At 38.7% G+C, this 26453-nt stretch overlaps 1 protein-coding gene across 1 annotated transcript in view; it reads right to left on the minus strand.

Moving 5' to 3' along the window:
• Positions 1–24970, minus strand: part of LOC128640795 (ubiquitin carboxyl-terminal hydrolase 24) — a 385043-nt gene extending 360073 nt beyond the window's left edge. Inside the window, exons 1-5 of the mRNA XM_053693215.1 lie at positions 24947–24970; positions 24613–24708; positions 24375–24536; positions 22280–22387; positions 956–1105 (exon numbers count right to left, since the gene is read on the minus strand). Of these exons, the coding sequence (XP_053549190.1) occupies positions 956–1105; positions 22280–22387; positions 24375–24536; positions 24613–24708; positions 24947–24970 (540 nt within the window). The remainder of the gene's footprint in view (positions 1–955; positions 1106–22279; positions 22388–24374; positions 24537–24612; positions 24709–24946) is intronic.
• Positions 24971–26453: the final 1483 nt, after the last annotated feature.

A 26453-nucleotide genomic window follows, 5' to 3' on the forward strand; every position in this document is an offset into this window, starting at 1 on the left:
AGAGCTTTAACCCTTAAATTAACGGAACTGGAGCCGTTTTTACATTTAACCCCTATACAGTCCCAGAATGAGGCTCTGTCTATAACTAGAAAGGCCCCCATCTGAAAAAGGTGTCCAACACAGTGCCTGCCGTTTTTTTAAACGTTCCCCAAGATTATAATACCAATAAGTAGTTAGAATCTGCATAATATGCCTAGTAAAGCAATTGTTTTAGCCCAGAAAAATGTCTACCAGTTTTTAAGCCCTTTTTGAAGCCCTTTATTCTTTTATGTTTAACTAAGAAAATGGCTTACTGGTCCCCATGAGGGGAAATGACAGCCTTCCAGCATTACATGGTCTTGTTAGAAATATGGCTAGTCATACCTTAAGCAGAAAAGACTGCTAACTGTTTCCCCCAACTGAAGTTACTTCATCTCAACAGTCCTGTGTGGAAACAGCAATTGATTTCAGTTACTGTCTGCTAAAATCATCTTCCTCTTACAAACAGAAATCTTCATCCTTTTCTGTTTCAGAGTAAATAGTACATACCAGCACTATTTTAAAATAACAAACACTTGATAGAAGAATAAAACTACATTTAAACACCAAAAAACTCTTAACCATCTCCGTGGAGATGTTGCCTGTGCAACGGCAAAGAGAATGACTGGGGTGGGCGGAGCCTAGGAGGGATCATGTGACCAGCTTTGCTGGGACTCTTTGCCATTTCCTGTTGGGGAAGAGAATATCCCACAAGTAAGGATGACGCCGTGGACCGGACACACCAATGTTGGAGAAATATATATTTAAAAAAAAAAAAAGTCAGCATAACAGAGTTCACTGGCCTCCATTATTCTTTAAAATCACTGTGTGCTATGCAAATATAATCTTAATTTAAAATGATTGTAAATGTTACTATTTTTTAACACAAAACTGCTATGCACTTGGCTTCCATATCAAAACGTTCAATGCCAGATACCTCCCGGTAAGTGTATCTGCCGTCAACCAAAGTGGATCCAAGGTGCCCGCCAGGACCAATCGCAGTCACTGCCAAACGATGGCAGGCCACTAAACTTGCTGTCACTAACTTTACTATTTCAAAATTCTTCTTCAGGTCTTGAATGATGCTCTAAAAAAAAAAAAAATAAAAAAAAAATGTAAGAAAGCTTTATGATTTACAGGGTAGGGGAGATGAGTTTACAAATAATCCAGCAAATACGTTTTCATAACATTAACAGATTTTTGTATTAGAACAACAGTTTCTAGAAATAATTGTATTATTATTATCGGCTATTTGTAGAGCGCCAACAGATTATGCAGTGCTAATTTTACACTGGAACTGAAAAGGTTATATTTAGGAATCTATAAATGAAAGGCAGGAAAATACGATTATGGAGAATCAGGGACATCTGAACATAATAGTGGAAAAAATTGACATTAAAGGAACATACACGTCCCTGAATATATAAGCAGCTGTAACCGGTTGATAGTATAATAGAAGCACAAGCAATTAAATGTAAAAACTCCCCCTACACAGTGTTTGCTATTTCAGCCCATACCATTACAGACAAAAAGGGCGCTCTTAATAATGGCTAAATCAGCTCAGGAGTGGTTGTACGCAGGCTCCCTTTACCCTGTGAACAGTTTATTTGTTCTACTGAACGTTATGACCATTTAATAGTTTACTGCATAAGCATCAGATTAAAGAGACATAAAACCCCAAAAATTTCTTCCATGATTCAGACAGAGCATACAATTTTAAACAACTTTCCAGTTTACTTCTATTATCAAATTTGCTTTGTTCTTATGTTAGTCTTTGTTGAAGAGATATCTAGATAGATAGCGTTCATGTCTAGAGCGCTACATGACAGGAAATAGTGCTGCCATTTAAAGCTCTTGCTAATGTATAACATTGTTGCAAAACTGCGGCCATATAGTACTGCAGACACGTGCACATTACTGAATTTAGCTTCCTGCTTTTCAACAAAGGATAGCAAGAAAACAGACAATTTGCTTAAAGAAGTAAATTGCAAAGCTGTTTAAAACTGTATGAATTATCTGAATCAAAGAAAAAATGTGGTCCCTTTAACATTGCACTAATTTAGATGAATAACATTAAAAGATTTTACAGCATTGGCACCGAGTTCAATTAAAACGATTTCAAAAGCCAACGCATCCTTAGGCTGGAGAAACGAAGGAGAATTGTAGCAATGAATTCAGTATTTGGTGGCAGTGCCACACTATTAATGCACTCTGGAATAAGATTTCTCTGCACAACCACCGGTCACCATGACGTGTAATATCAATAAAAGTATAACTTTATCTCATCTCTAAGTATGCGACTGAATCAGATTTCCATAGCTAAAGCCCCTGGAACAACTTTATGTCAGCCATTAACATCCTGGGCACAAAATATTTCTATTTAGACAACTTGTATCAAGTGGAATGTTATGTTTTGTCATGACAGATAAAGTTGTACTTTTTCAAGTGGCGTGAGAACCGTGAAAGAATTCTGGGGAGAAGGAAGATGACACTGACTGGGGGGGGGGAAAGAACTTAATTGCCTTATTTTTTGTGCCTTATAGTTCTGACTCTACATGAAGGGGGCAGCAGAGGCAGGGAATACAACATTTTCATCTTCTCTTTCTGGTTAACTCAGTAACATGAGAGGTGAAGGAGCATTGGCCATTGCTGCTTCTCCCACTATTTCTGTCCTCTCTCTTTTTTAATTTTTTACCTCAGAAACAAGACAAGTTATGTGCCTCTATACCGGTTATGTGCCTCTATACCGGTTATGTGCCTCTATACCGGTTATGTGCCTCTATACCGGTTATGTGCCTCTATACCGGTTATGTGCCTCTATACCGGTTATGTGCCTCTATACCGGTTATGTGCCTCTATACCGGTTATGTGCCTCTATACCGGTTATGTGCCTCTATACCGGTTATGTGCCTCTATACCGGTTATGTGCCTCTATACCGGTTATGTGCCTCTATACCGGTTATGTGCCCTCTATACCGGTTATGTGCCCTCTATACCGGTTATGTGCCCTCTATACCGGTTATGTGCCCTCTATACCGGTTATGTGCCCTCTATACCGGTTATGTGCCCTCTATACCGGTTATGTGCCTCTATACCGGTTATGTGCCTCTATACCGGTTATGTGCCTCTATACCGGTTATGTGCCTCTATACCGGTTATGTGCCTCTATACAGGTTATGTGCCTCTATACAGGTTATGTGCCTCTATACAGGTTATGTGCCTCTATACAGGTTATGTGCCTCTATACAGGTTATGTGCCTCTATACAGGTTATGTGCCTCTATACAGGTTATGTGCCTCTATACCGGTTATGTGCCTCTATACCGGTTATGTGCCTCTATACAGGTTATGTGCCTCTATACAGGTTATGTGCCTCTATACAGGTTATGTGCCTCTATACAGGCATAGATGTGTATGTCTTCTATACAGGTTATGTGCCTCTATACAGGCATAGATGTGTATGTCTTCTATGCAAGTTATGTGCCTCTATACAGGCATAGATGTGTATGTCTTCTATACAAGTTATGTGCCTCTATACAGGTTATGTGCCTCTATACAGGTTATGTGCCTCTATACAAGCATATATGTATATGTCTTCTATACAGGTTATGTGCCTCTATACCGGTTATGTGCCTCTATACCGGTTATGTGCCTCTATACCGGTTATGTGCCTCTATACCGGTTATGTGCCTCTATACCGGTTATGTGCCTCTATACCGGTTATGTGCCTCTATACCGGTTATGTGCCTCTATACCGGTTATGTGCCTCTATACCGGTTATGTGCCTCTATACCGGTTATGTGCCTCTATACCGGTTATGTGCCTCTATACCGGTTATGTGCCTCTATACCGGTTATGTGCCTCTATACAGGTTATGTGCCTCTATACAGGTTATGTGCCTCTATACAGGTTATGTGCCTCTATACAGGTTATGTGCCTCTATACAGGTTATGTGCCTCTATACAGGCATAGATGTGTATGTCTTCTATACAGGTTATGTGCCTCTATACAGGCATAGATGTGTATGTCTTCTATGCAAGTTATGTGCCTCTATACAGGCATAGATGTGTATGTCTTCTATACAAGTTATGTGCCTCTATACAGGTTATGTGCCTCTATACAGGTTATGTGCCTCTATACAGGTTATGTGCCTCTATACAGGTTATGTGCCTCTATACAAGCATATATGTATATGTCTTCTATACAGGTTATGTGCCTCTATACAAGTTATGTGCCTCTATACAAGTTATGTGCCTCTATACAGGTTATGTGCCTCTATACAGGTTATGTGCCTAATACAGGTTATGTGCCTCTATACAGGTTATGTGCCTCTATACAGGCATAGATGTGCATATATGTATATGTCTTCTATACAGGTTATGTGCCTCTATACAAGTTATGTGCCTCTATACAAGTTATGTGCCTCTATACAGGTTATGTGCCTCTATACAGGTTATGTGCCTCTATACAGGTTATGTGCCTCTATACAGGTTATGTGCCTCTATACAGGTTATGTGCCTCTATACAGGTTATGTGCCTCTATACAGGTTATGTGCCTCTATACAGGTTATGTGCCTCTATACAGGTTATGTGCCTCTATACAGGTTATGTGCCTCTATACAGGTTATGTGCCTCTATACAGGTTATGTGCCTCTATACAGGTTAAGTGCCTCTATACAAGTTATGTGCCTCTATACAAGTTATGTGCCTCTATACAAGTTATGTGCCTCTATACAAGTTATGTGCCTCTATACAAGTTATGTGCCTCTATACAAGTTATGTGCCTCTATACAAGCATATATGTGTATGTCTTCTATACAGGTTATGTGCCTCTATACAGGCATAGATGTGTATGTCTTCTATACTAGTTATGTGCCTCTATACGGGCATAGATGTGTATGTCTTCTATACAGGTTATGTGCCTCTATACGGGCACAGATGTGTATGTCTTCTATACAGGTTATGTGCCTCTATACAGGCATAGATGTGTATGTCTTCTATACAGGTTATGTGCCTCTATACAGGCATAGATGTGTATGTCTTCTATACAAGTTATGTGCTTCTATACAGGAATAGATGTGTATGTCTTCTATACAAGTTATGTGCCTCTATACAGGCATAGATGTGTATGTCTTCTATACAGGTTATGTGCCTCTATACAGGCACAGATGTGTATGTCTTCTATACAAGTTATGTGCCTCTATACAGGCATAGATGTGTATGTCTTCTATACAAGTTATGTGCTTCTATACAGGAATAGATGTGTATGTCTTCTACACAAGTTATGTGCCTCTATACAGGCATAGATGTGTATGTCTTCTATACAGGTTATGTGCCTCTATACAGGCATAGATGTGTATGTCTTCTATACAGGTTATGTGCCTCTATACGGGCATAGATGTGTATGTCTTCTATACAGGTTATGTGCCTCTATACAAGCACAGATGTGTATGTCTTCTATACAAGTTATGTGCCTCTATACAGGCATAGATGTGTATGTCTTCTATACAAGTTATGTGCCTCTATACAGGCATAGATGTGTATGTCTTCTATACAATTTATGTGCCTCTATACAAGCACAGATGTGTATGTCTTCTATACAAGTTATGTGCTTCTATACAGGCATAGATGTGTATGTCTTCTATACAGGTTATGTGCCTCTATACAGGAATAGATGTGTATGTCTTCTATACAGGTTATGTGCCTCTATACAGGCATAGATGTGTATGTCTTCTATACAAGTTATGTGCCTCTATACAGGCATAGATGTGTATGTCTTCTATACAAGTTATGTGCCTCTATACAAGCACAGATGTGTATGTCTTCTATACAGGTTATGTGCCTCTATACAGGTTATGCGCCTCTATACAGGTTATGTGCCTCTATACAGGTTATGTGCCTCTATACAGGCATAGATGTGTACGTCTTCTATACAGGTTATGTGCCTCTATACAGGCATAGATGTGTATGTCTTCTATACAAGTTATGTGCCTCTATACTAGCACAGATGTGTACGTCTTCTATACAAGTTATGTGCCTCTATACAGGCATAGATGTGTACGTCTTCTATACAAGTTATGTGCCTCTATACAGGCATAGATGTGTATGTCTTCTATACAAGTTATGTGCCTCTATACAGGCATAGATGTGTATGTCTTCTATACAAGTTATGTGCCTCTATACAGGCATAGATGTGTATGTCTTCTATACAAGTTATGTGCCTCTATACAGGCATAGATGTGTATGTCTTCTATACAAGTTATGTGCCTCTATACAAGTTATGTGCCTCTATACAAGTTATGTGCCTCTATACAGGTTATGTGCCTCTATACAGGTTATGTGCCTAATACAGGTTATGTGCCTCTATACAGGTTATGTGCCTCTATACAGGCATAGATGTGCATATATGTATATGTCTTCTATACAGGTTATGTGCCTCTATACAAGTTATGTGCCTCTATACAAGTTATGTGCCTCTATACAGGTTATGTGCCTCTATACAGGTTATGTGCCTCTATACAGGTTATGTGCCTCTATACAGGTTATGTGCCTCTATACAGGTTATGTGCCTCTATACAGGTTATGTGCCTCTATACAGGTTATGTGCCTCTATACAGGTTATGTGCCTCTATACAGGTTATGTGCCTCTATACAGGTTATGTGCCTCTATACAGGTTATGTGCCTCTATACAGGTTATGTGCCTCTATACAGGTTATGTGCCTCTATACAAGTTATGTGCCTCTATACAAGTTATGTGCCTCTATACAAGTTATGTGCCTCTATACAAGTTATGTGCCTCTATACAAGTTATGTGCCTCTATACAAGTTATGTGCCTCTATACAAGCATATATGTGTATGTCTTCTATACAGGTTATGTGCCTCTATACAGGCATAGATGTGTATGTCTTCTATACTAGTTATGTGCCTCTATACGGGCATAGATGTGTATGTCTTCTATACAGGTTATGTGCCTCTATACGGGCACAGATGTGTATGTCTTCTATACAGGTTATGTGCCTCTATACAGGCATAGATGTGTATGTCTTCTATACAGGTTATGTGCCTCTATACAGGCATAGATGTGTATGTCTTCTATACAAGTTATGTGCTTCTATACAGGAATAGATGTGTATGTCTTCTATACAAGTTATGTGCCTCTATACAGGCATAGATGTGTATGTCTTCTATACAGGTTATGTGCCTCTATACAGGCACAGATGTGTATGTCTTCTATACAAGTTATGTGCCTCTATACAGGCATAGATGTGTATGTCTTCTATACAAGTTATGTGCTTCTATACAGGAATAGATGTGTATGTCTTCTACACAAGTTATGTGCCTCTATACAGGCATAGATGTGTATGTCTTCTATACAGGTTATGTGCCTCTATACAGGCATAGATGTGTATGTCTTCTATACAGGTTATGTGCCTCTATACGGGCATAGATGTGTATGTCTTCTATACAGGTTATGTGCCTCTATACAAGCACAGATGTGTATGTCTTCTATACAAGTTATGTGCCTCTATACAGGCATAGATGTGTATGTCTTCTATACAAGTTATGTGCCTCTATACAGGCATAGATGTGTATGTCTTCTATACAAGTTATGTGCCTCTATACAAGCACAGATGTGTATGTCTTCTATACAAGTTATGTGCTTCTATACAGGCATAGATGTGTATGTCTTCTATACAGGTTATGTGCCTCTATACAGGAATAGATGTGTATGTCTTCTATACAAGTTATGTGCCTCTATACAGGCATAGATGTGTATGTCTTCTATACAAGTTATGTGCCTCTATACAGGCATAGATGTGTATGTCTTCTATACAAGTTATGTGCCTCTATACAAGCACAGATGTGTATGTCTTCTATACAGGTTATGTGCCTCTATACAGGTTATGCGCCTCTATACAGGTTATGTGCCTCTATACAGGTTATGTGCCTCTATACAGGCATAGATGTGTACGTCTTCTATACAGGTTATGTGCCTCTATACAGGCATAGATGTGTATGTCTTCTATACAAGTTATGTGCCTCTATACTAGCACAGATGTGTACGTCTTCTATACAAGTTATGTGCCTCTATACAGGCATAGATGTGTATGTCTTCTATACAAGTTATGTGCCTCTATACAGGCATAGATGTGTATGTCTTCTATACAAGTTATGTGCCTCTATACAAGCACAGATGTGTATGTCTTCTATACAGGTTATGTGCCTCTATACAGGTTATGCGCCTCTATACAGGTTATGTGCCTCTATACAGGTTATGTGCCTCTATACAGGCATAGATGTGTACGTCTTCTATACAGGTTATGTGCCTCTATACAGGCATAGATGTGTATGTCTTCTATACAAGTTATGTGCCTCTATACTAGCACAGATGTGTACGTCTTCTATACAAGTTATGTGCCTCTATACAGGCATAGATGTGTACGTCTTCTATACAAGTTATGTGCCTCTATACAGGCATAGATGTGTATGTCTTCTATACAAGTTATGTGCCTCTATACAGGCATAGATGTGTATGTCTTCTATACAAGTTATGTGCCTCTATACAGGCATAGATGTGTATGTCTTCTATACAAGTTATGTGCCTCTATACAGGCATAGATGTGTTTGTCTTCTATACAGGTTATGTGCCTCTATACAGGCATAGATGTGTATGTCTTCTATACAGGTTATGTGCCTCTAAGACATTAACCGGGTACAATCCCGTTTGAAAAATAACCAAACAAATAGATTAAAGTCATCACTTTAGCATGTAGAATAAGTTCCTAGTGCAACAGATAAGGGCTACATGTATATAATTATGAGTAAAAAACATATCAAGTGAAAAAATTGAAAAAACTGAAAAAATTGAAAAAATTGAAATTATTGTAAAAGCTGTATAATACACTGTTAGTGACTCCAAAGTTAGTTCATAGGGAAATAAATACTTAAATTACCTTTAAGAGTAGTACATACAGTCCATAATCTGTATCATACAAACAAATTAAGTGCACACGCATATTTTTGCAAATTATAGATTTTACATTCTATATATGCAAACGTAAAAAGACATATTAAGATACAATAAGACATATAAAAGCATCCTGCCTAAATAAAAAAGCATAATGTTAAGCCTGAAATGTACCACCAGCATTGTAACTCTATCCAATCCTTTAAACTGCAAACAAATTCAATATGTAAAATTTGTTTTAATGTAAATATTGTATAAACCTATGTATTATTCATATTATGAAAAGGTGAGATTTATTGGAGTTTAGGATTTATAACCCCAGTTCGGTAGTAACATTTGTTGATTAACTGAACTGAATATGTTTCTTTTAAAAGTGTAGTACACTAAGGGTTAAAATTTTTCGACTCCAATAAATAATCTGAAAGGGAGACACCTGCCATCCCTGATGAAGTGCTCAGTTTGAGCAGGAAACGCGTCGGAAGGCAGTCTTTCCCCCTGTGTGTTTGGGTAACATTGTATCTGTGCTTATATCAGTTTTAAAATGATTCAATAAAGTCTACTAATTTTTAACTAAGTTGTGCTGCCTGCATTCACCTCCACTAACTTCTTTTGGAATTTCTTATGTGCCTCTATACAGGCACAGATGTGTATGTCATCTATACAGGTTATGTGCCTGTCTTCTATACAGGTTATGTGCCTGTCTTCTATACACGTTATGTGCCTCTATACAAGCACAGATGTGCCTGTCTTCTATACACGTTATGTGCCTCTATACAAGCACAGATGTGTATGTCTTCTATACAAGTTATGTGCCTCTATACAGGCATAGATGTGTATGTCTTCTATACAGGTTATGTGCCTCTATACAGGTTATGTGCCTCTATACAGGTTATGTGCCTCTATACAGGTTATGTGCCTCTATACAGGCATAGATGTGTATGTCTTCTATACAGGTTATGTGCCTCTATACAGGCATAGATGTGTATGTCTTCTATACAAGTTATGTGCCTCTATACTAGCACAGATGTGTACGTCTTCTATACAAGTTATGTGCCTCTACACAGGCATAGATGTGTACGTCTTCTATACAAGTTATGTGCCTCTATACAGGCATAGATGTGTATGTCTTCTATACAAGTTATGTGCCTCTATACAGGCATAGATGTGTATGTCTTCTATACAGGTTATGTGCATCTATACAAGCATAGATGTGCATGTCTTCTATACAAGTTATGTGCCTCTATACAGGCATAGATGTGTATGTCTTCTATACAAGTTATGTGCCTCTATACAGGCACAGATGTGTATGTCTTCTATACAAGTTATGTGCCTCTATACAGGCATAGATGTGTATGTCTTCTATACAAGTTATGTGCCTCTATACAGGCATAGATGTGTATGTCTTCTATACAAGTTATGTGCCTCTATACAAGCAAAGATGTGTATGTCTTCTATACAAGTTATGTGCCTCTATACAGGCATAGATGTGTTTGTCTTCTATACAGGTTATGTGCCTCTATACAGGCACAGATGTGTATGTCATCTATACAAGCATATATGTGTATGTCTTCTATACAGGTTATGTGCCTCTATACAGGCATAGATGTGTTTGTCTTCTATACAAGTTATGTGCCTCTATACAGGCATAGATGTGTATGTCTTCTATACAAGCATATATGTGTATGTCTTCTATACAGGTTATGTGCCTCTATACAAGCAAAGATGTGTATGTCTTCTATACAAGTTATGTGCCTCTATACAGGTTATGTGCCTCTATACAGGCATAGATGTGTATGTCTTCTATACAGGTTATGTGCCTCTATACAGGCATAGATGTGTATGTCTTCTATACAAGTTATGTGCCTCTATACTAGCACAGATGTGTACGTCTTCTATACAAGTTATGTGCCTCTATACAGGCATAGATGTGTACGTCTTCTATACAAGTTATGTGCCTCTATACAGGCATAGATGTGTATGTCTTCTATACAAGTTATGTGCCTCTATACAGGCATAGATGTGTACGTCTTCTATACAGGTTATGTGCCTCTATACAGGCATAGATGTGTATGTCTTCTATACAGGTTATGTGCCTCTATACAAGCACAGATGTGTATGTCTTCTATACAGGTTATGTGCCTCTATACAGGCATAGATGTGTATGTCTTCTATACAAGTTATGTGCCTCTATACAGGCATAGATGTGTATGTCTTCTATACAAGTTATGTGCCTCTATACAGGCATAGATGTGTATGTCTTCTATACAAGTTATGTGCCTCTATACAGGCATAGATGTGTACGTCTTCTATACAAGTTATGTGCCTCTATACAGGCATAGATGTGTATGTCTTCTATACAAGTTATGTGCCTCTATACAGGCATAGATGTGTATGTCTTCTATACAAGTTATGTGCCTCTATACAGGCATAGATGTGTTTGTCTTCTATACAGGTTATGTGCCTCTATACAGGCATAGATGTGTATGTCTTCTATACAGGTTATGTGCCTCTAAGACATTAACCGGGTACAATCCCGTTTGAAAAATAACCAAACAAATAGATTAAAGTCATCACTTTAGCATGTAGAATAAGTTCCTAGTGCAACAGATAAGGGCTACATGTATATAATTATGAGTAAAAAACATATCAAGTGAAAAAATTGAAAAAACTGAAAAAATTGAAATTATTGTAAAAGCTGTATAATACACTGTTAGTGACTCCAAAGTTAGTTCATAGGGAAATAAATACTTAAATTACCTTTAAGAGTAGTACATACAGTCCATAATCTGTATCATACAAACAAATTAAGTGCACACGCATATTTTTGCAAATTATAGATTTTACATTCTATATATGCAAACGTAAAAAGACATATTAAGATACAATAAGACATATAAAAGCATCCTGCCTAAATAAAAAAGCATAATGTTAAGCCTGAAATGTACCACCAGCATTGTAACTCTATCCAATCCTTTAAACTGCAAACAAATTCAATATGTAAAATTTGTTTTAATGTAAATATTGTATAAACCTATGTATTATTCATATTATGAAAAGGTGAGATTTATTGGAGTTTAGGATTTATAACCCCAGTTCGGTAGTAACATTTGTTGATTAACTGAACTGAATATGTTTCTTTTAAAAGTGTAGTACACTAAGGGTTAAAATTTTTTCGACTCCAATAAATAATCTGAAAGGGAGACACCTGCCATCCCTGATGAAGTGCTCAGTTTGAGCAGGAAACGCGTCGGAAGGCAGTCTTTCCCCCTGTGTGTTTGGGTAACATTGTATCTGTGCTTATATCAGTTTTAAAATGATTCAATAAAGTCTACTAATTTTTAACTAAGTTGTGCTGCCTGCATTCACCTCCACTAACTTCTTTTGGAATTTCTTATGTGCCTCTATACAGGCACAGATGTGTATGTCATCTATACAGGTTATGTGCCTGTCTTCTATACAGGTTATGTGCCTGTCTTCTATACACGTTATGTGCCTCTATACAAGCACAGGATGTGCCTGTCTTCTATACACGTTATGTGCCTCTATACAAGCACAGATGTGTATGTCTTCTATACAAGTTATGTGCCTCTATACAGGCATAGATGTGTATGTCTTCTATACAGGTTATGTGCCTCTATACAGGTTATGTGCCTCTATACAGGCATAGATGTGTATGTCTTCTATACAGGTTATGTGCCTCTATACAGGCATAGATGTGTATGTCTTCTATACAAGTTATGTGCCTCTATACTAGCACAGATGTGTACGTCTTCTATACAAGTTATGTGCCTCTACACAGGCATAGATGTGTACGTCTTCTATACAAGTTATGTGCCTCTATACAGGCATAGATGTGTATGTCTTCTATACAAGTTATGTGCCTCTATACAGGCATAGATGTGTATGTCTTCTATACAGGTTATGTGCGTCTATACAAGCATAGATGTGCATGTCTTCTATACAAGTTATGTGCCTCTATACAGGCATAGATGTGTATGTCTTCTATACAAGTTATGTGCCTCTATACAGACACAGATGTGTATGTCTTCTATACAAGTTATGTGCCTCTATACAGGCATAGATGTGTATGTCTTCTATACAAGTTATGTGCCTCTATACAGGCATAGATGTGTATGTCTTCTATACAAGTTATGTGCCTCTATACAAGCAAAGATGTGCATGTCTTCTATACAAGTTATGTGCCTCTATACAGGCATAGATGTGTTTGTCTTCTATACAGGTTATGTGCCTCTATACAGGCACAGATGTGTATGTCATCTATACAAGCATATATGTGTATGTCTTCTATACAGGTTATGTGCCTCTATACAGGCATAGATGTGTATGTCTTCTATACAAGCATATATGTGTATGTCTTCTATACAGGTTATGTGCCTCTATACAAGCAAAGATGTGTATGTCTTCTATACAAGTTATGTGCCTCTATACAGGTTATGTGCCTCTATACAGGCATAGATGTGTATGTCTTCTATACAGGTTATGTGCCTCTATACAGGCATAGATGTGTATGTCTTCTATACAAGTTATGTGCCTCTATACTAGCACAGATGTGTACGTCTTCTATACAAGTTATGTGCCTCTATACAGGCCATAGATGTGTACGTCTTCTATACAAGTTATGTGCCCTCTATACAGGCATAGATGTGTACGTCTTCTATACAAGTTATGTGCCTCTATACAGGCATAGATGTGTATGTCTTCTATACAAGTTATGTGCCCTCTATACAGGCATAGATGTGTATGTCTTCTATACAAGTTATGTGCCTCTATACAGGCATAGATGTGTACGTCTTCTATACAGGTTATGTGCCTCTATACAGGCATAGATGGTGTATGTCTTCTATACAGGGTTATGTGCTCTATACAAGCACAGATGTGTATGTCTTCTATACAGGTTATGTGCCTCTATACAGGCATAGATGTGTATGTCTTCTATACAAGTTATGTGCCTCTATACAGGCATAGATGTGTATGTCTTCTATACAAGTTATGTGCCTCTATACAGGCATAGATGTGTATGTCTTCTATACAAGTTATGTGCCTCTATACAGGCATAGATGTGTATGTCTTCTATACAAGTTATGTGCCTCTATACAGGCATAGATGTGTTTGTCTTCTATACAGGTTATGTGCCTCTATACAGGCATAGATGTGTATGTCTTCTATACAAGTTATGTGCCTCTATACAGGCATAGATGTGTATGTCTTCTATACAAGTTATGTGCCTCTATACAGGCATAGATGTGTATGTCTTCTATACAGGTTATGTGCCTCTATACAGGCATAGATGTGTCTCTATACAAGCACAGATGTGTATGTCTTCTATACAGGTTATGTGCCTCTATACAGGCATAGATGTGTTATGTCTTCTATACAAGTTATGTGCCTCTATACAGGCATAGATGTGTATGTCTTCTATACAAGTTATGTGCCTCTATACAGGCATAGATGTGTATGTCTTCTATACAAGTTATGTGCCTCTATACAGGCATAGATGTGTACGTCTTCTATACAAGTTATGTGCCTCTATACAAGCACAGATGTGTATGTCTTCTATACAAGTTATGTGCCTCTATACAGGCATAGATGTGTACGTCTTCTATACAGGTTATGTGCCTCTATACAGGCATAGATGTGTATGTCTTCTATACAAGTTATGTGCCTCTATACAGGCATAGATGTGTATGTCTTCTATACAGGTTATGTGCCTCTATACAAGCACAGATGTGTATGTCTTCTATACAGGTTATGTGCCTCTATACAGGCATAGATGTGTATGTCTTCTATACAGGTTATATGCCTCTATACAGAAATAGATGTGTACGTCTTCTATACAAGTTATGTGCCTCAATACAGGCATAGATGTGTATGTCTTCTATACAGGTTATATGCCTCTATACAGAAATAGATGTGTACGTCTTCTATACAAGTTATGTGCCTCTATACAGGCATAGATGTGTACGTTTTCTATACAAGTTATGTGCCTCTATACAGGCACAGATGAGTATGTCTTCTATACAAGTTATGTGCCTCTATACAGGAATAGATGTGTATGTCTTCTATACAAGCATATATGTGTATGTCTTCTATACAGGTTATGTGCCTCTATACAGGCATAGATGTGTATGTCTTCTATACAGGTTATGTGCCTCTATACAGGCACAGATGTGTATGTCTTCTATACAGGTTATGTGCCTCTATACAGGCATAGATGTGTATGCTTCTATACAGGCATAGATGTGTCTCTATACAAGCACAGATGTGTATGTCTTCTATACAAGCATATATGTGTATGTCTTCTATACAGGTTATGTGCCTCTATACAGGCATAGATGTGTATGTCTTCTATACAGGTTATGTGCCTCTATACAAGCACAGATGTGTATGTCTTCTATACAAGTTATGTGCCTCTATACAGGCATAGATGTGTACGTCTTCTATACAGGTTATGTGCCTCTATACAAGCATAGATGTGTATGTCTTCTATACAAGTTATGTGCCTCTATACAGGCATAGATGTGTATGTCTTCTATACAAGTTATGTGCCTCTATACAGGCATAGATGTGTATGTCTTCTATACAGGTTATGCGCCTCTATACTAGCACAGATGTGTATGTCTTCTATACAAGTTATGTGTCTCTATACAGGAATAGATGTGTATGTCTTCTATACAAGTTATGTGCCTCTATACAGGCATAGATGTGTATGTCTTCTATACAAGTTATGTGCCTCTATACAGGAATAGATGTGTATGTCTTCTATACAGGTTATGTGTCTCTATACAAGCACAGATGTGTATGTCTTCTATACAAGTTATGTGCCTCTATACAGGCATAGATGTGCATGTCTTCTATACAAGTTATGTGCCTCTATACTAGCACAGATGTGTACGTCTTCTATACAAGTTATGTGTCTCTATACAAGCACAGATGTGTATGTCTTCTATACAAGTTATGTGTCTCTATACAGGAATAGATGTGTATGTCTTCTATACAAGTTATGTGCCTCTATACAGGCATAGATGTGTATGTCTTCTATACAAGTTATGTGCCTCTATACAGGAATAGATGTGTATGTCTTCTATACAGGTTATGTGCCTCTATACAGGCATAGATGTGTATGTCTTCTATACAGGTTATGTGCCTCTATACAGGAATAGATGTGTATGTCTTCTATACAGGTTATGTGCCTCTATACAGGCATAGATGTGTATGTCTTCTATACAAGTTATGTGCCTCTATACAGGCATAGATGTGTATGTCTTCTATACAGGTTATGTGCCTCTATACAAGCAAAGATGTGTATGTCTTCTATACAAGTTATGTGCCTCTATACAGGCATAGATGTGTATGTCTTCTATACAGGTTATGTGCCTCTATACAGGCATAGATGTGTCTCTATACAAGCACAGATGTGTATGTCTTCTATACAGGTTATGTGCCTCTATACAGGAATAGATGTGTATGTCTTCTATACAGGTTATGTGCCTCTATACAGGCATAGATGTGTATGTCTTCTATACAAGTTATGTGCCTCTATACAGGCATAGATGTGTATGTCTTCTATACAGGTTATGTGCCTCTATACAAGCAAAGATGTGTATGTCTTCTATACAAGTTATGTGCCTCTATACAGGCATAGATGTGTATGTCTTCTATACAGGTTATGTGCCTCTATACAGGCATAGATGTGTCTCTATACAAGCACAGATGTGTATGTCTTCTATACAGGTTATGTGCCTCTATACAGGCATAGATGTGTATGTCTTCTATACAAGTTATGTGCCTCTATACAGGAATAGATGTGTATGTCTTCTATACAGGTTATGTGCCTCTATACAAGCAAAGATGTGTATGTCTTCTATACAAGTTATGTGCCTCTATACAGGCATAGATGTGTATGTCTTCTATACAGGTTATGTGCCTCTATACAGGCATAGATGTGTCTCTATACAAGCACAGATGTGTATGTCTTCTATACAGGTTATGTGCCTCTATACAGGCATAGATGTGTATGTCTTCTATACAAGTTATGTGCCTCTATACAGGCATAGATGTGTATGTCTTCTATACAAGTTATGTGCCTCTATACAGGCATAGATGTGTATGTCTTCTATACAAGTTATGTGCCTCTATACAGGCATAGATGTGTATGTCTTCTATACAGGTTATGTGCCTCTATACAAGCAAAGATGTGTATGTCTTCTATACAAGTTATGTGCCTCTATACAGGCATAGATGTGTATGTCTTCTATACAGGTTATGTGCCTCTATACAAGCAAAGATGTGTATGTCTTCTATACAAGTTATGTGCCTCTATACAGGCATAGATGTGTATGTCTTCTATACAGGTTATGTGCCTCTATACAGGCATAGATGTGTCTCTATACAAGCACAGATGTGTATGTCTTCTATACAGGTTATGTGCCTCTATACAGGCATAGATGTGTATGTCTTCTATACAAGTTATGTGCCTCTATACAGGCATAGATGTGTATGTCTTCTATACAAGTTATGTGCCTCTATACAGGCATAGATGTGTATGTCTTCTATACAAGTTATGTGCCTCTATACAGGCATAGATGTGTATGTCTTCTATACAAGTTATGTGCCTCTATACAGGCATAGATGTGTACGTCTTCTATACAAGTTATGTGCCTCTATACAAGCACAGATGTGTATGTCTTCTATACAAGTTATGTGCCTCTATACAGGCATAGATGTGTACGTCTTCTATACAGGTTATGTGCCTCTATACAGGCATAGATGTGTACGTCTTCTATACAAGTTATGTGCCTCTATACAGGCATAGATGTGTATGTCTTCTATACAGGTTATGTGCCTCTATACAGGCATAGATGTGTATGTCTTCTATACAAGTTATGTGCCTCTATACAGGAATAGATGTGTATGTCTTCTATACAGGTTATGTGCCTCTATACAAGCACAGATGTGTACGTCTTCTATACAAGTTATGTGCCTCAATACAGGCATAGATGTGTATGTCTTCTATACAGGTTATATGCCTCTATACAGAAATAGATGTGTACGTCTTCTATACAAGTTATGTGCCTCTATACAGGCATAGATGTGTACGTTTTCTATACAAGTTATGTGCCTCTATACAGGCACAGATGAGTATGTCTTCTATACAAGTTATGTGCCTCTATACAGGAATAGATGTGTATGTCTTCTATACAAGCATATATGTGTATGTCTTCTATACAAGTTATGTGCCTCTATACAAGCACAGATGTGTATGTCTTCTATACAGGTTATGTGCCTCTATACAGGAATAGATGTGTATGTCTTCTATACAGGTTATGTGCCTCTATACAGGAATAGATGTGTATGTCTTCTATACAGGTTATGTGCCTCTATACAAGCACAGATGTGTATGTCTTCTATACAGCTTATGTGCCTCTATACAGGCATAGATGTGTATGTCTTCTATACAAGTTATGTGCCTCTATACAAGCACAGATGTGTATGTCTTCTATACAAGTTATGTGCCTCTATACAGGCACAGATGTGTATGTCTTCTATACAAGTTATGTGCCTCTATACAAGCACAGATGTGTATGTCTTCTATACAGGTTATGTGCCTCTATACAGGAATAGATGTGTATGTCTTCTATACAGGTTATGTGCCTCTATACAGGAATAGATGTGTATGTCTTCTATACAGGTTATGTGCCTCTATACAAGCACAGATGTGTATGTCTTCTATACAGCTTATGTGCCTCTATACAGGCATAGATGTGTATGTCTTCTATACAAGTTATGTGCCTCTATACAAGCACAGATGTGTATGTCTTCTATACAAGTTATGTGCCTCTATACAGGCACAGATGTGTATGTCTTCTATACAGGTTATGTGCCTCTATACAGGCACAGATGTGTATGTCTTCTATACAAGTTATGTGCCTCTATACAGAAATAGATGTGTACGTCTTCTATACAAGTTATGTGCCTCTATACAGGCATAGATGTGTATGTCTTCTATACAGGCACAGATGTGTATGTCTTCTATACAGGTTATGTGCCTCTATACAGGCACAGATGTGTATGTCTTCTATACAGGCACAGATGTGTATGTCTTCTATACAAGCACAGATGTGTATGTCTTCTATACAAGTTATGTGCCTCTATACAAGCATAGATGTGTATGTCTTCTATACAGGTTATGTGCCTCTATACAGGCATAGATGTGTATGTCTTCTATACAAGTTATGTGCCTCTATACAGTCATAGATGTGTATGTCTTCTATACAGGTTATGTGCCTCTATACAGGCATAGATGTGTATGTCTTCTATACAGGGTATGTGCCTCTATACAGGCATAGATGTGTATGTCTTCTATACAGGTTATGTGCCTCTATACAAGCATAGATAAGGATGTCTTCTATACAAGCATAGATGTGTATGTCTTCTATACAGGCATAGATGTGTATGTATTCTATACAGGTCATGTGCCTCTATACAGGCATAGATGTGTATGTCTTCTATACAAGCATAGATGTGCATGTCTTCTATACAGGTTATGTGCATCTATACAAGCATAGATGTGTATGTCTTCTATACAGGTTATGTGCATCTATACAAGCATAGATGTGCATGTCTTCTATACAGGTTATGTGCATCTATACAAGCATAGATGTGCATGTCTTCTATACAGGTTATGTGCATCTATACAAGCATAGATGTGCATGTCTTCTATACAGGTTATGTGCATCTATACAAGCATAGATGTGCATGTCTTCTATACAGGTTATGTGCATCTATACAAGCATAGATGTGTATGTCTTCTATACAAGCATAGATGTGTACGTCTTCTATACAGGTTATGTGCCTCTATATAGGCACAGATGTGTATGTCTTCTATGCAAGTTATGTGCCTCTATACAGGCATAGATGTGTATGTCTTCTATACAGGTTATGTGCCTCTATACAAGCATAGATGTGTATGTCTTCTATACAAGTTATGTGCCTCTATACAGGCATAGATAAGTATGTCTTCTATACAAGTTATGTGCCTCTATATAGGCACAGATGTGTATGTCTTCTATACAAGCACAGATGTGTATGTCTTCTATACAAGTTATGTGCCTCTATACAAGCACAGATGTGTATGTCTTCTATACAAGTTATGTGCCTCTATACAAGCACAGATGTGTATGTCTTCTATACAAGTTATGTGCCTCTATACAAGCACAGATGTGTATGTCTTCTATACAAGTTATGTGCCTCTATACAAGCACAGATGTGTATGTCTTCTATACAGGTTATGTGCCTCTATACAGGCATATATGTGTATGTCTTCTATACAGGTTATGTGCCTCTATACAGGCATAGATGTGTATGTCTTCTATACAAGTTATGTGCCTCTATACAGGCATAGATGTGTATGTCTTCTATACAAGTTATGTGCCTCTATACAGGCATAGATGTGTATGTCTTCTATACAGGTTATGTGCCTCTATACAGGCATAGATGTGTATGTCTTCTATACAAGTTATGTGCCTCTATACAGGCATAGATGTGTATGTCTTCTATACAGGCACAGATGTGTATGTCTTCTATACAGGCACAGATGTGTATGTCTTCTATACAGGCACAGATGTGTATGTCTTCTATACAAGTTATGTGCCTCTATACAAGCATAGATGTGTATGTCTTCTATACACGTTAAGAGCCTCTATACAAGCACAGATGTGTATGTCTTCTATACAAGTTATGTGCCTCTATACAAGCACAGATGTGTATGTCTTCTATACAGGTTATGTGCCTCTATACAGGCATAGATGTGTATGTCTTCTATACAAGTTATGTGCCTCTATACAGGCATAGATGTGTATGTCTTCTATACAAGTTATGTGCCTCTATACAGGCATAGATGTGTATGTCTTCTATACAAGTTATGTGCCTCTATACAGGCATAGATGTGTATGTCTTCTATACAAGTTATGTGCTTCTATACAGGCATAGATGTGTATGTCTTCTATACAGGTTATGTGCCTCTATACAGGCATAGATGTGTATGTCTTCTATACAAGTTATGTGCCTCTATACAGGCATAGATGTGTCTCTATACAAGCACAGATGTGTATGTCTTCTATACAAGCATATATGTGTATGTCTTCTATACAAGTTATGTGCCTCTATACAGGCATAGATGTGTCTCTATACAAGCACAGATGTGTATGTCTTCTATACAGGTTATGTGCCTCTATACAGGCATAGATGTGTCTCTATACAAGCACAGATGTGTATGTCTTCTATACAAGCATATATGTGTATGTCTTCTATACAAGTTATGTGCCTCTATACAGGCATAGATGTGTATGTCTTCTATACAAGTTATGTGCCTCTATACAGGCACAGATGTGTACGTCTTCTATACTAGTTATGTGCCTCTATACAAGCACATATGTGTATGTCTTCTATACAGGCACAGATGTGTATGTCTTCTATACAGGCACAGATGTGTATGTCTTCTATACAGGCACAGATGTGTATGTCTTCTATACAAGTTATGTGCCTCTATACAAGTAGAGATGTGTATGTCTTCTATACAAGTTATGTGCCTCTATACAAGCACAGATGTGTATGTCTTCTATACAAGTTATGTGCCTCTATACAGGCATAGATGTGTATGTCTTCTATACAAGTTATGTGCCTCTATACAGGCATAGATGTGTACGTCTTCTATACAGGTTATGTGCCTCTATACAGGCACAGATGTGTATGTCTTCTATACAGGCACAGATGTGTATGTCTTCTATACAGGTTATGTGCCTCTATACAAGCATAGATGTGTATGTCTTCTATACAAGTTATGTGCCTCTATACAAGCACAGATGTGTATGTCTTCTATACAAGTTATGTCACTGTATACAAGCAGAGCTGTGTATGTCTTCTATACAAGTTATGTGTCTCTATACAAGTAGAGATGTGTATGTCTTCTATACAAGTTATGTGCCTCTATACAAGCACAGATGTGTATGTCTTCTATACAAGTTAAGTGCCTCTATACAAGCACAGATGTGTATGTCTTCTATACAAGTTAAGTGCCTCTATACAAGCACAGATGTGTATGTCTTCTATACAAGTTATGAAGGCAATAAGCTACACTATAAAGATAAGCTTTTTGTTTTCTCCTTCTCATTGTCTCAAAATAAAAAAAACACCACATTTCTGTCTTCAAATCAGTGTTTTACAAACACAGTAGATTTTTTAACCAGAAACAAATTCAATTCAGATGGCGTTACCTTGTCCTGCTTTTGGTAGGTCTGCTTACTGAAGGACCGTGTAATTTCATGCAGTTGTCGCAGAGCTGGAACAACCCACACAACCTGAGCATTGCTGTGTTGCGATGACTGAAAACACATAGAACAACTTTTATTTATTTAAAACAGAAATGTCTTGAAATTACATGGGGCTTACTGCCCCTTTAAGCATACACAAAAGACTTTGAAGGGGGTGTGACCCTGGGCTCCAATTCAAAATTAAGGTTTAAAAGTGTAAACATGTAAATTCTTCATGGATATTAACAGTCATTTTGTATGCAGACCGTTTATTGTTATGAGGTACTACAGAATTTTATGGCGTTATACAAATAAATTATAAAAAAATAATGATCACAAATGCAGAGCGTAAAGGGATACGGTACTCTGTCTCTCAGGGATACGGTACTCTGTCTCTCAGGGATACGGTACTCTGTCTCTCAGGGATACGGTACTCTGTCTCTCAGGGATACGGTACTCTGTCTCTCAGGGATACGGTACTCTGTCTCTCAGGGATACGGTACTCTGTCTCTCAGGGATACGGTACTCTGTCTCTCAGGGATACGGTACTCTGTCTCTCAGGGATACGGTACTCTGTCTCTCAGGGATACGGTACTCTGTCTCTCAGGGATACGGTACTCTGTCTCTCAGGGATACGGTACTCTGTCTCTCAGGGATACGGTACTCTGTCTCTCAGGGATACGGTACTCTGTCTCTCAGGGATACGGTACTCTGTCTCTCAGGGATACGGTACTCTGTCTCTCAGGGATACGGTACTCTGTCTCTCAGGGATACGGTACTCTGTCTCTCAGGGATACGGTACTCTGTCTCTCAGGGATACGGTACTCTGTCTCTCAGGGATACGGTACTCTGTCTCTCAGGGATACGGTACTCTGTCTCTCAGGGATACGGTACTCTGTCTCTCAGGGATACGGTACTCTGTCTCTCAGGGATACGGTACTCTGTCTCTCAGGGATACGGTACTCTGTCTCTCAGGGATACGGTACTCTGTCTCTCAGGGATACGGTACTCTGTCTCTCAGGGATACGGTACTCTGTCTCTCAGGGATACGGTACTCTGTCTCTCAGGGATACGGTACTCTGTCTCTCAGGGATACGGTACTCTGTCTCTCAGGGATACGGTACTCTGTCTCTCAGGGATACGGTACTCTGTCTCTCAGGGATACGGTACTCTGTCTCTCAGGGATACGGTACTCTGTCTCTCAGGGATACGGTACTCTGTCTCTCAGGGATACGGTACTCTGTCTCTCAGGGATACGGTACTCTGTCTCTCAGGGATACGGTACTCTGTCTCTCAGGGATACGGTACTCTGTCTCTCAGGGATACGGTACTCTGTCTCTCAGGGATACGGTACTCTGTCTCTCAGGGATACGGTACTCTGTCTCTCAGGGATACGGTACTCTGTCTCTCAGGGATACTGTACTCTGTCTCTCAGGGATACTGTACTCTGTCTCTCAGGGATACTGTACTCTGTCTCTCAGGGATACTGTACTCTGTCTCTCAGGGATACTGTACTCTGTCTCTCAGGGATACTGTACTCTGTCTCTCAGGGATACTGTACTCTGTCTCTCAGGGATACTGTACTCTGTCTCTCAGGGATACTGTACTCTGTCTCTCAGGGATACTGTACTCTGTCTGTCACCCAAACTAAGTTTGCATGAAAATAATTTTGCTCATTAAAACAAAGTAAACGCTGTTTAAATATATAAAAATAGTATCAGATGTAACTTCCTACTGTTAATTAGCTTATAGGTTCTTCATACTAATCCTAAAAAAGCATTAGCTGGAAGTAGAAAGTTCCTATGAGCCTGGACTTACCTATCAGCCAATAGTAATTAGAAGGAAGTGTTTATCCGTCATGACGCATGAGTAGGAGGTACAGAACTGATACAACTTTATCAGTTTCAATTTAACAGTAAAGAAAACAATTTTTTCATATTTTTCAATGAAAAAAAAAATCACGTTTTGCTACTGTTCTGTAATATATAGTTTACATACATATATATGTGTGAGTTTTTTTTTGTTTTTTTTTAAGGGGCAAAAAATATATAAATCTTACCTTTTTAATATCATCTATGCACTTTATAATGTAACTCCTCTTGACGGTCTCTTTCACTGCATAAGCATCGCTAAGGATTGTAAGGTGCTCTTCTAAGGCTTGTTGGATTAAAGTACATGGTAACAAGGGTTGATGGGCAAGATCCCAAAGCACTTCGAGAACCTGAAAAGAAAGCAGCGATGAGTCCTATCAGCCGTGTTTAACAATAAATGTCTTTCCACCTCCTAAAGCAGCTAACCTTTGCTGTGGTGGTCTCATTTCGCGATTCTCTGCCAATTCGCCCTATGAGGCTCAACAGCTTTTGTCGAACTCGGTCAGTTTCCAGTTCCCAGCTCTGTGGAAAGAATAGAATAAATTACACATCAGCTATGCATATAAAAAATAGCAGCGCTGAGTTATACGGCTTCTTAATAGTCAGACACGAAAGCCAAAAGTAAAAACTTTCATGGGTCAGATAGAACCAGCAATTTTAATAGACTTTTCCATTTTCCATAGTCTCAGGAGCAGCAGCACATTGCTAGAAGCGAGTTGGTGATTGGTGGCTACACAAATGCCTCTTTTTATTAGCTAACCAGGTGTGCTCGGCTAGCTCTCATGAGTGCACTGCTGCTCATAAAACGGACATTAACTATGTTTTTGTAAACTTCTTTCTTCTTCTTACGACACAATCAACACAATCTAAGACAGCTGTGTTGTCTTTCTTTACACGTTTATCTCCCTTCAAAATGTTTTACACAGGTCAGTGTTCTGTGCGTTTAACCCTTTAACTGCTGAACCATTACAACCCCTGTGCTGAGCTGTTTTGTAGTTGAGATGCAGCTCATATTTAGGCCCTACTATAGGTCATTTTTCAGTGAGAAACCAACACATTTTAGACAAAACCATTATTTTATGTATATATCATGGCGTGTAAGAAACCTGCAACAATTTTTATAAACAAGGTTATAAACAATAGTGTGTATTTTTTCCCCAAAACACAATAGTAAACGAAAAAGTTAATCTCATATAAATAAGGGTCTTTCTGTATATTTCCGTAACTTTAATCTGCACATGATCCTCTATATGAACAGTTACACTAGGTGACAGTGGCGTATTTAGGTTTTGTGCTGCCCTAGGCACTCAAAATTCTTAATATTTTTTTGGGTCTCATACCATTTTCTCCCTGAGAGAAGGGAGAAAAAAAAAAAGGGGAGAGAGAGAGAGAGAGAGAAGGTAGGAGAGAGAGAGAGAGAGAGAGAAAAGGAAGGAGAGAGAGAGAGAGAAGGAAGGAGAGAGAGAGAGAGAAGGAAGGAGAGAGAGAGAGAAGGAAGGAGAGAGAGAGAGAAGGAAGGAGAGAGAGAGAGAGAGAGAGAGAGAGAGAGAGAAGGAAGGAGAGAGAGAGAGAGAGAGAGAAGGAGAGAGAGAGAGAGAAGGAGAGAGAGAGAGAGAGAGAGAAGGAAGGAGAGAGAGAGAGAGAGAGAGAAGGAAGGAGAGAGAGAGAGAGAGAAGGAAGGAGAGAGAGAGAGAGAGAGAGAAGGAAGGAGAGAGAGAGAGAAGGAAGGAGAGAGAGAGAGAAGGAAGGAGAGAGAGAAGGAAGGAGAGAGAGAAGGAAGGAGAGAGAGAGAGAAGGAAGGAGAGAGAGAGAGAGAAGGAAGGAGAGAGAGAGAGAGAAGGAAGGAGAGAGAGAGAGAAGGAAGGAGAGAGAGAGAGAAGGAAGGAGAGAGAGAGAGAGAGAGAGAGAGAGAGAGAGAAGGAAGGAGAGAGAGAGAAGGAAGGAGAGAGAGAGAGAGAAGGAGGGAGAGAGAGAGAGAGAGAGAGAGAGAAGGAAGGAGAGAGAGAGAAGGAAGGAGAGAGAGAGAGAGAAGGAGGGAGAGAGAGAGAGAAGGAGGGAGAGAGAGAGAGAAGGAGAGAGAGAGAGAGAAGGAGAGAGAGAGAAGGAGAGAGAGAGAGAGAGAGAGAAGGAGAGAGAGAGAGAAGGAGAGAGAGAGAGAAGGAGAGAGAGAGAAGGAGAGAGAAGGAAGGAGAGAGAGAGAGAGAAGGAAGGAGAGAGAGAGAGAAGGAAGGAGAGAGAGAGAGAGAGAAGGGAGAGAGAGAGAGAGG

The sequence above is a fragment of the Bombina bombina genome, chromosome 10 (genome assembly GCF_027579735.1).
Source record: "Bombina bombina isolate aBomBom1 chromosome 10, aBomBom1.pri, whole genome shotgun sequence".
NCBI classification, from domain to species: domain Eukaryota; kingdom Metazoa; phylum Chordata; class Amphibia; order Anura; family Bombinatoridae; genus Bombina; species Bombina bombina.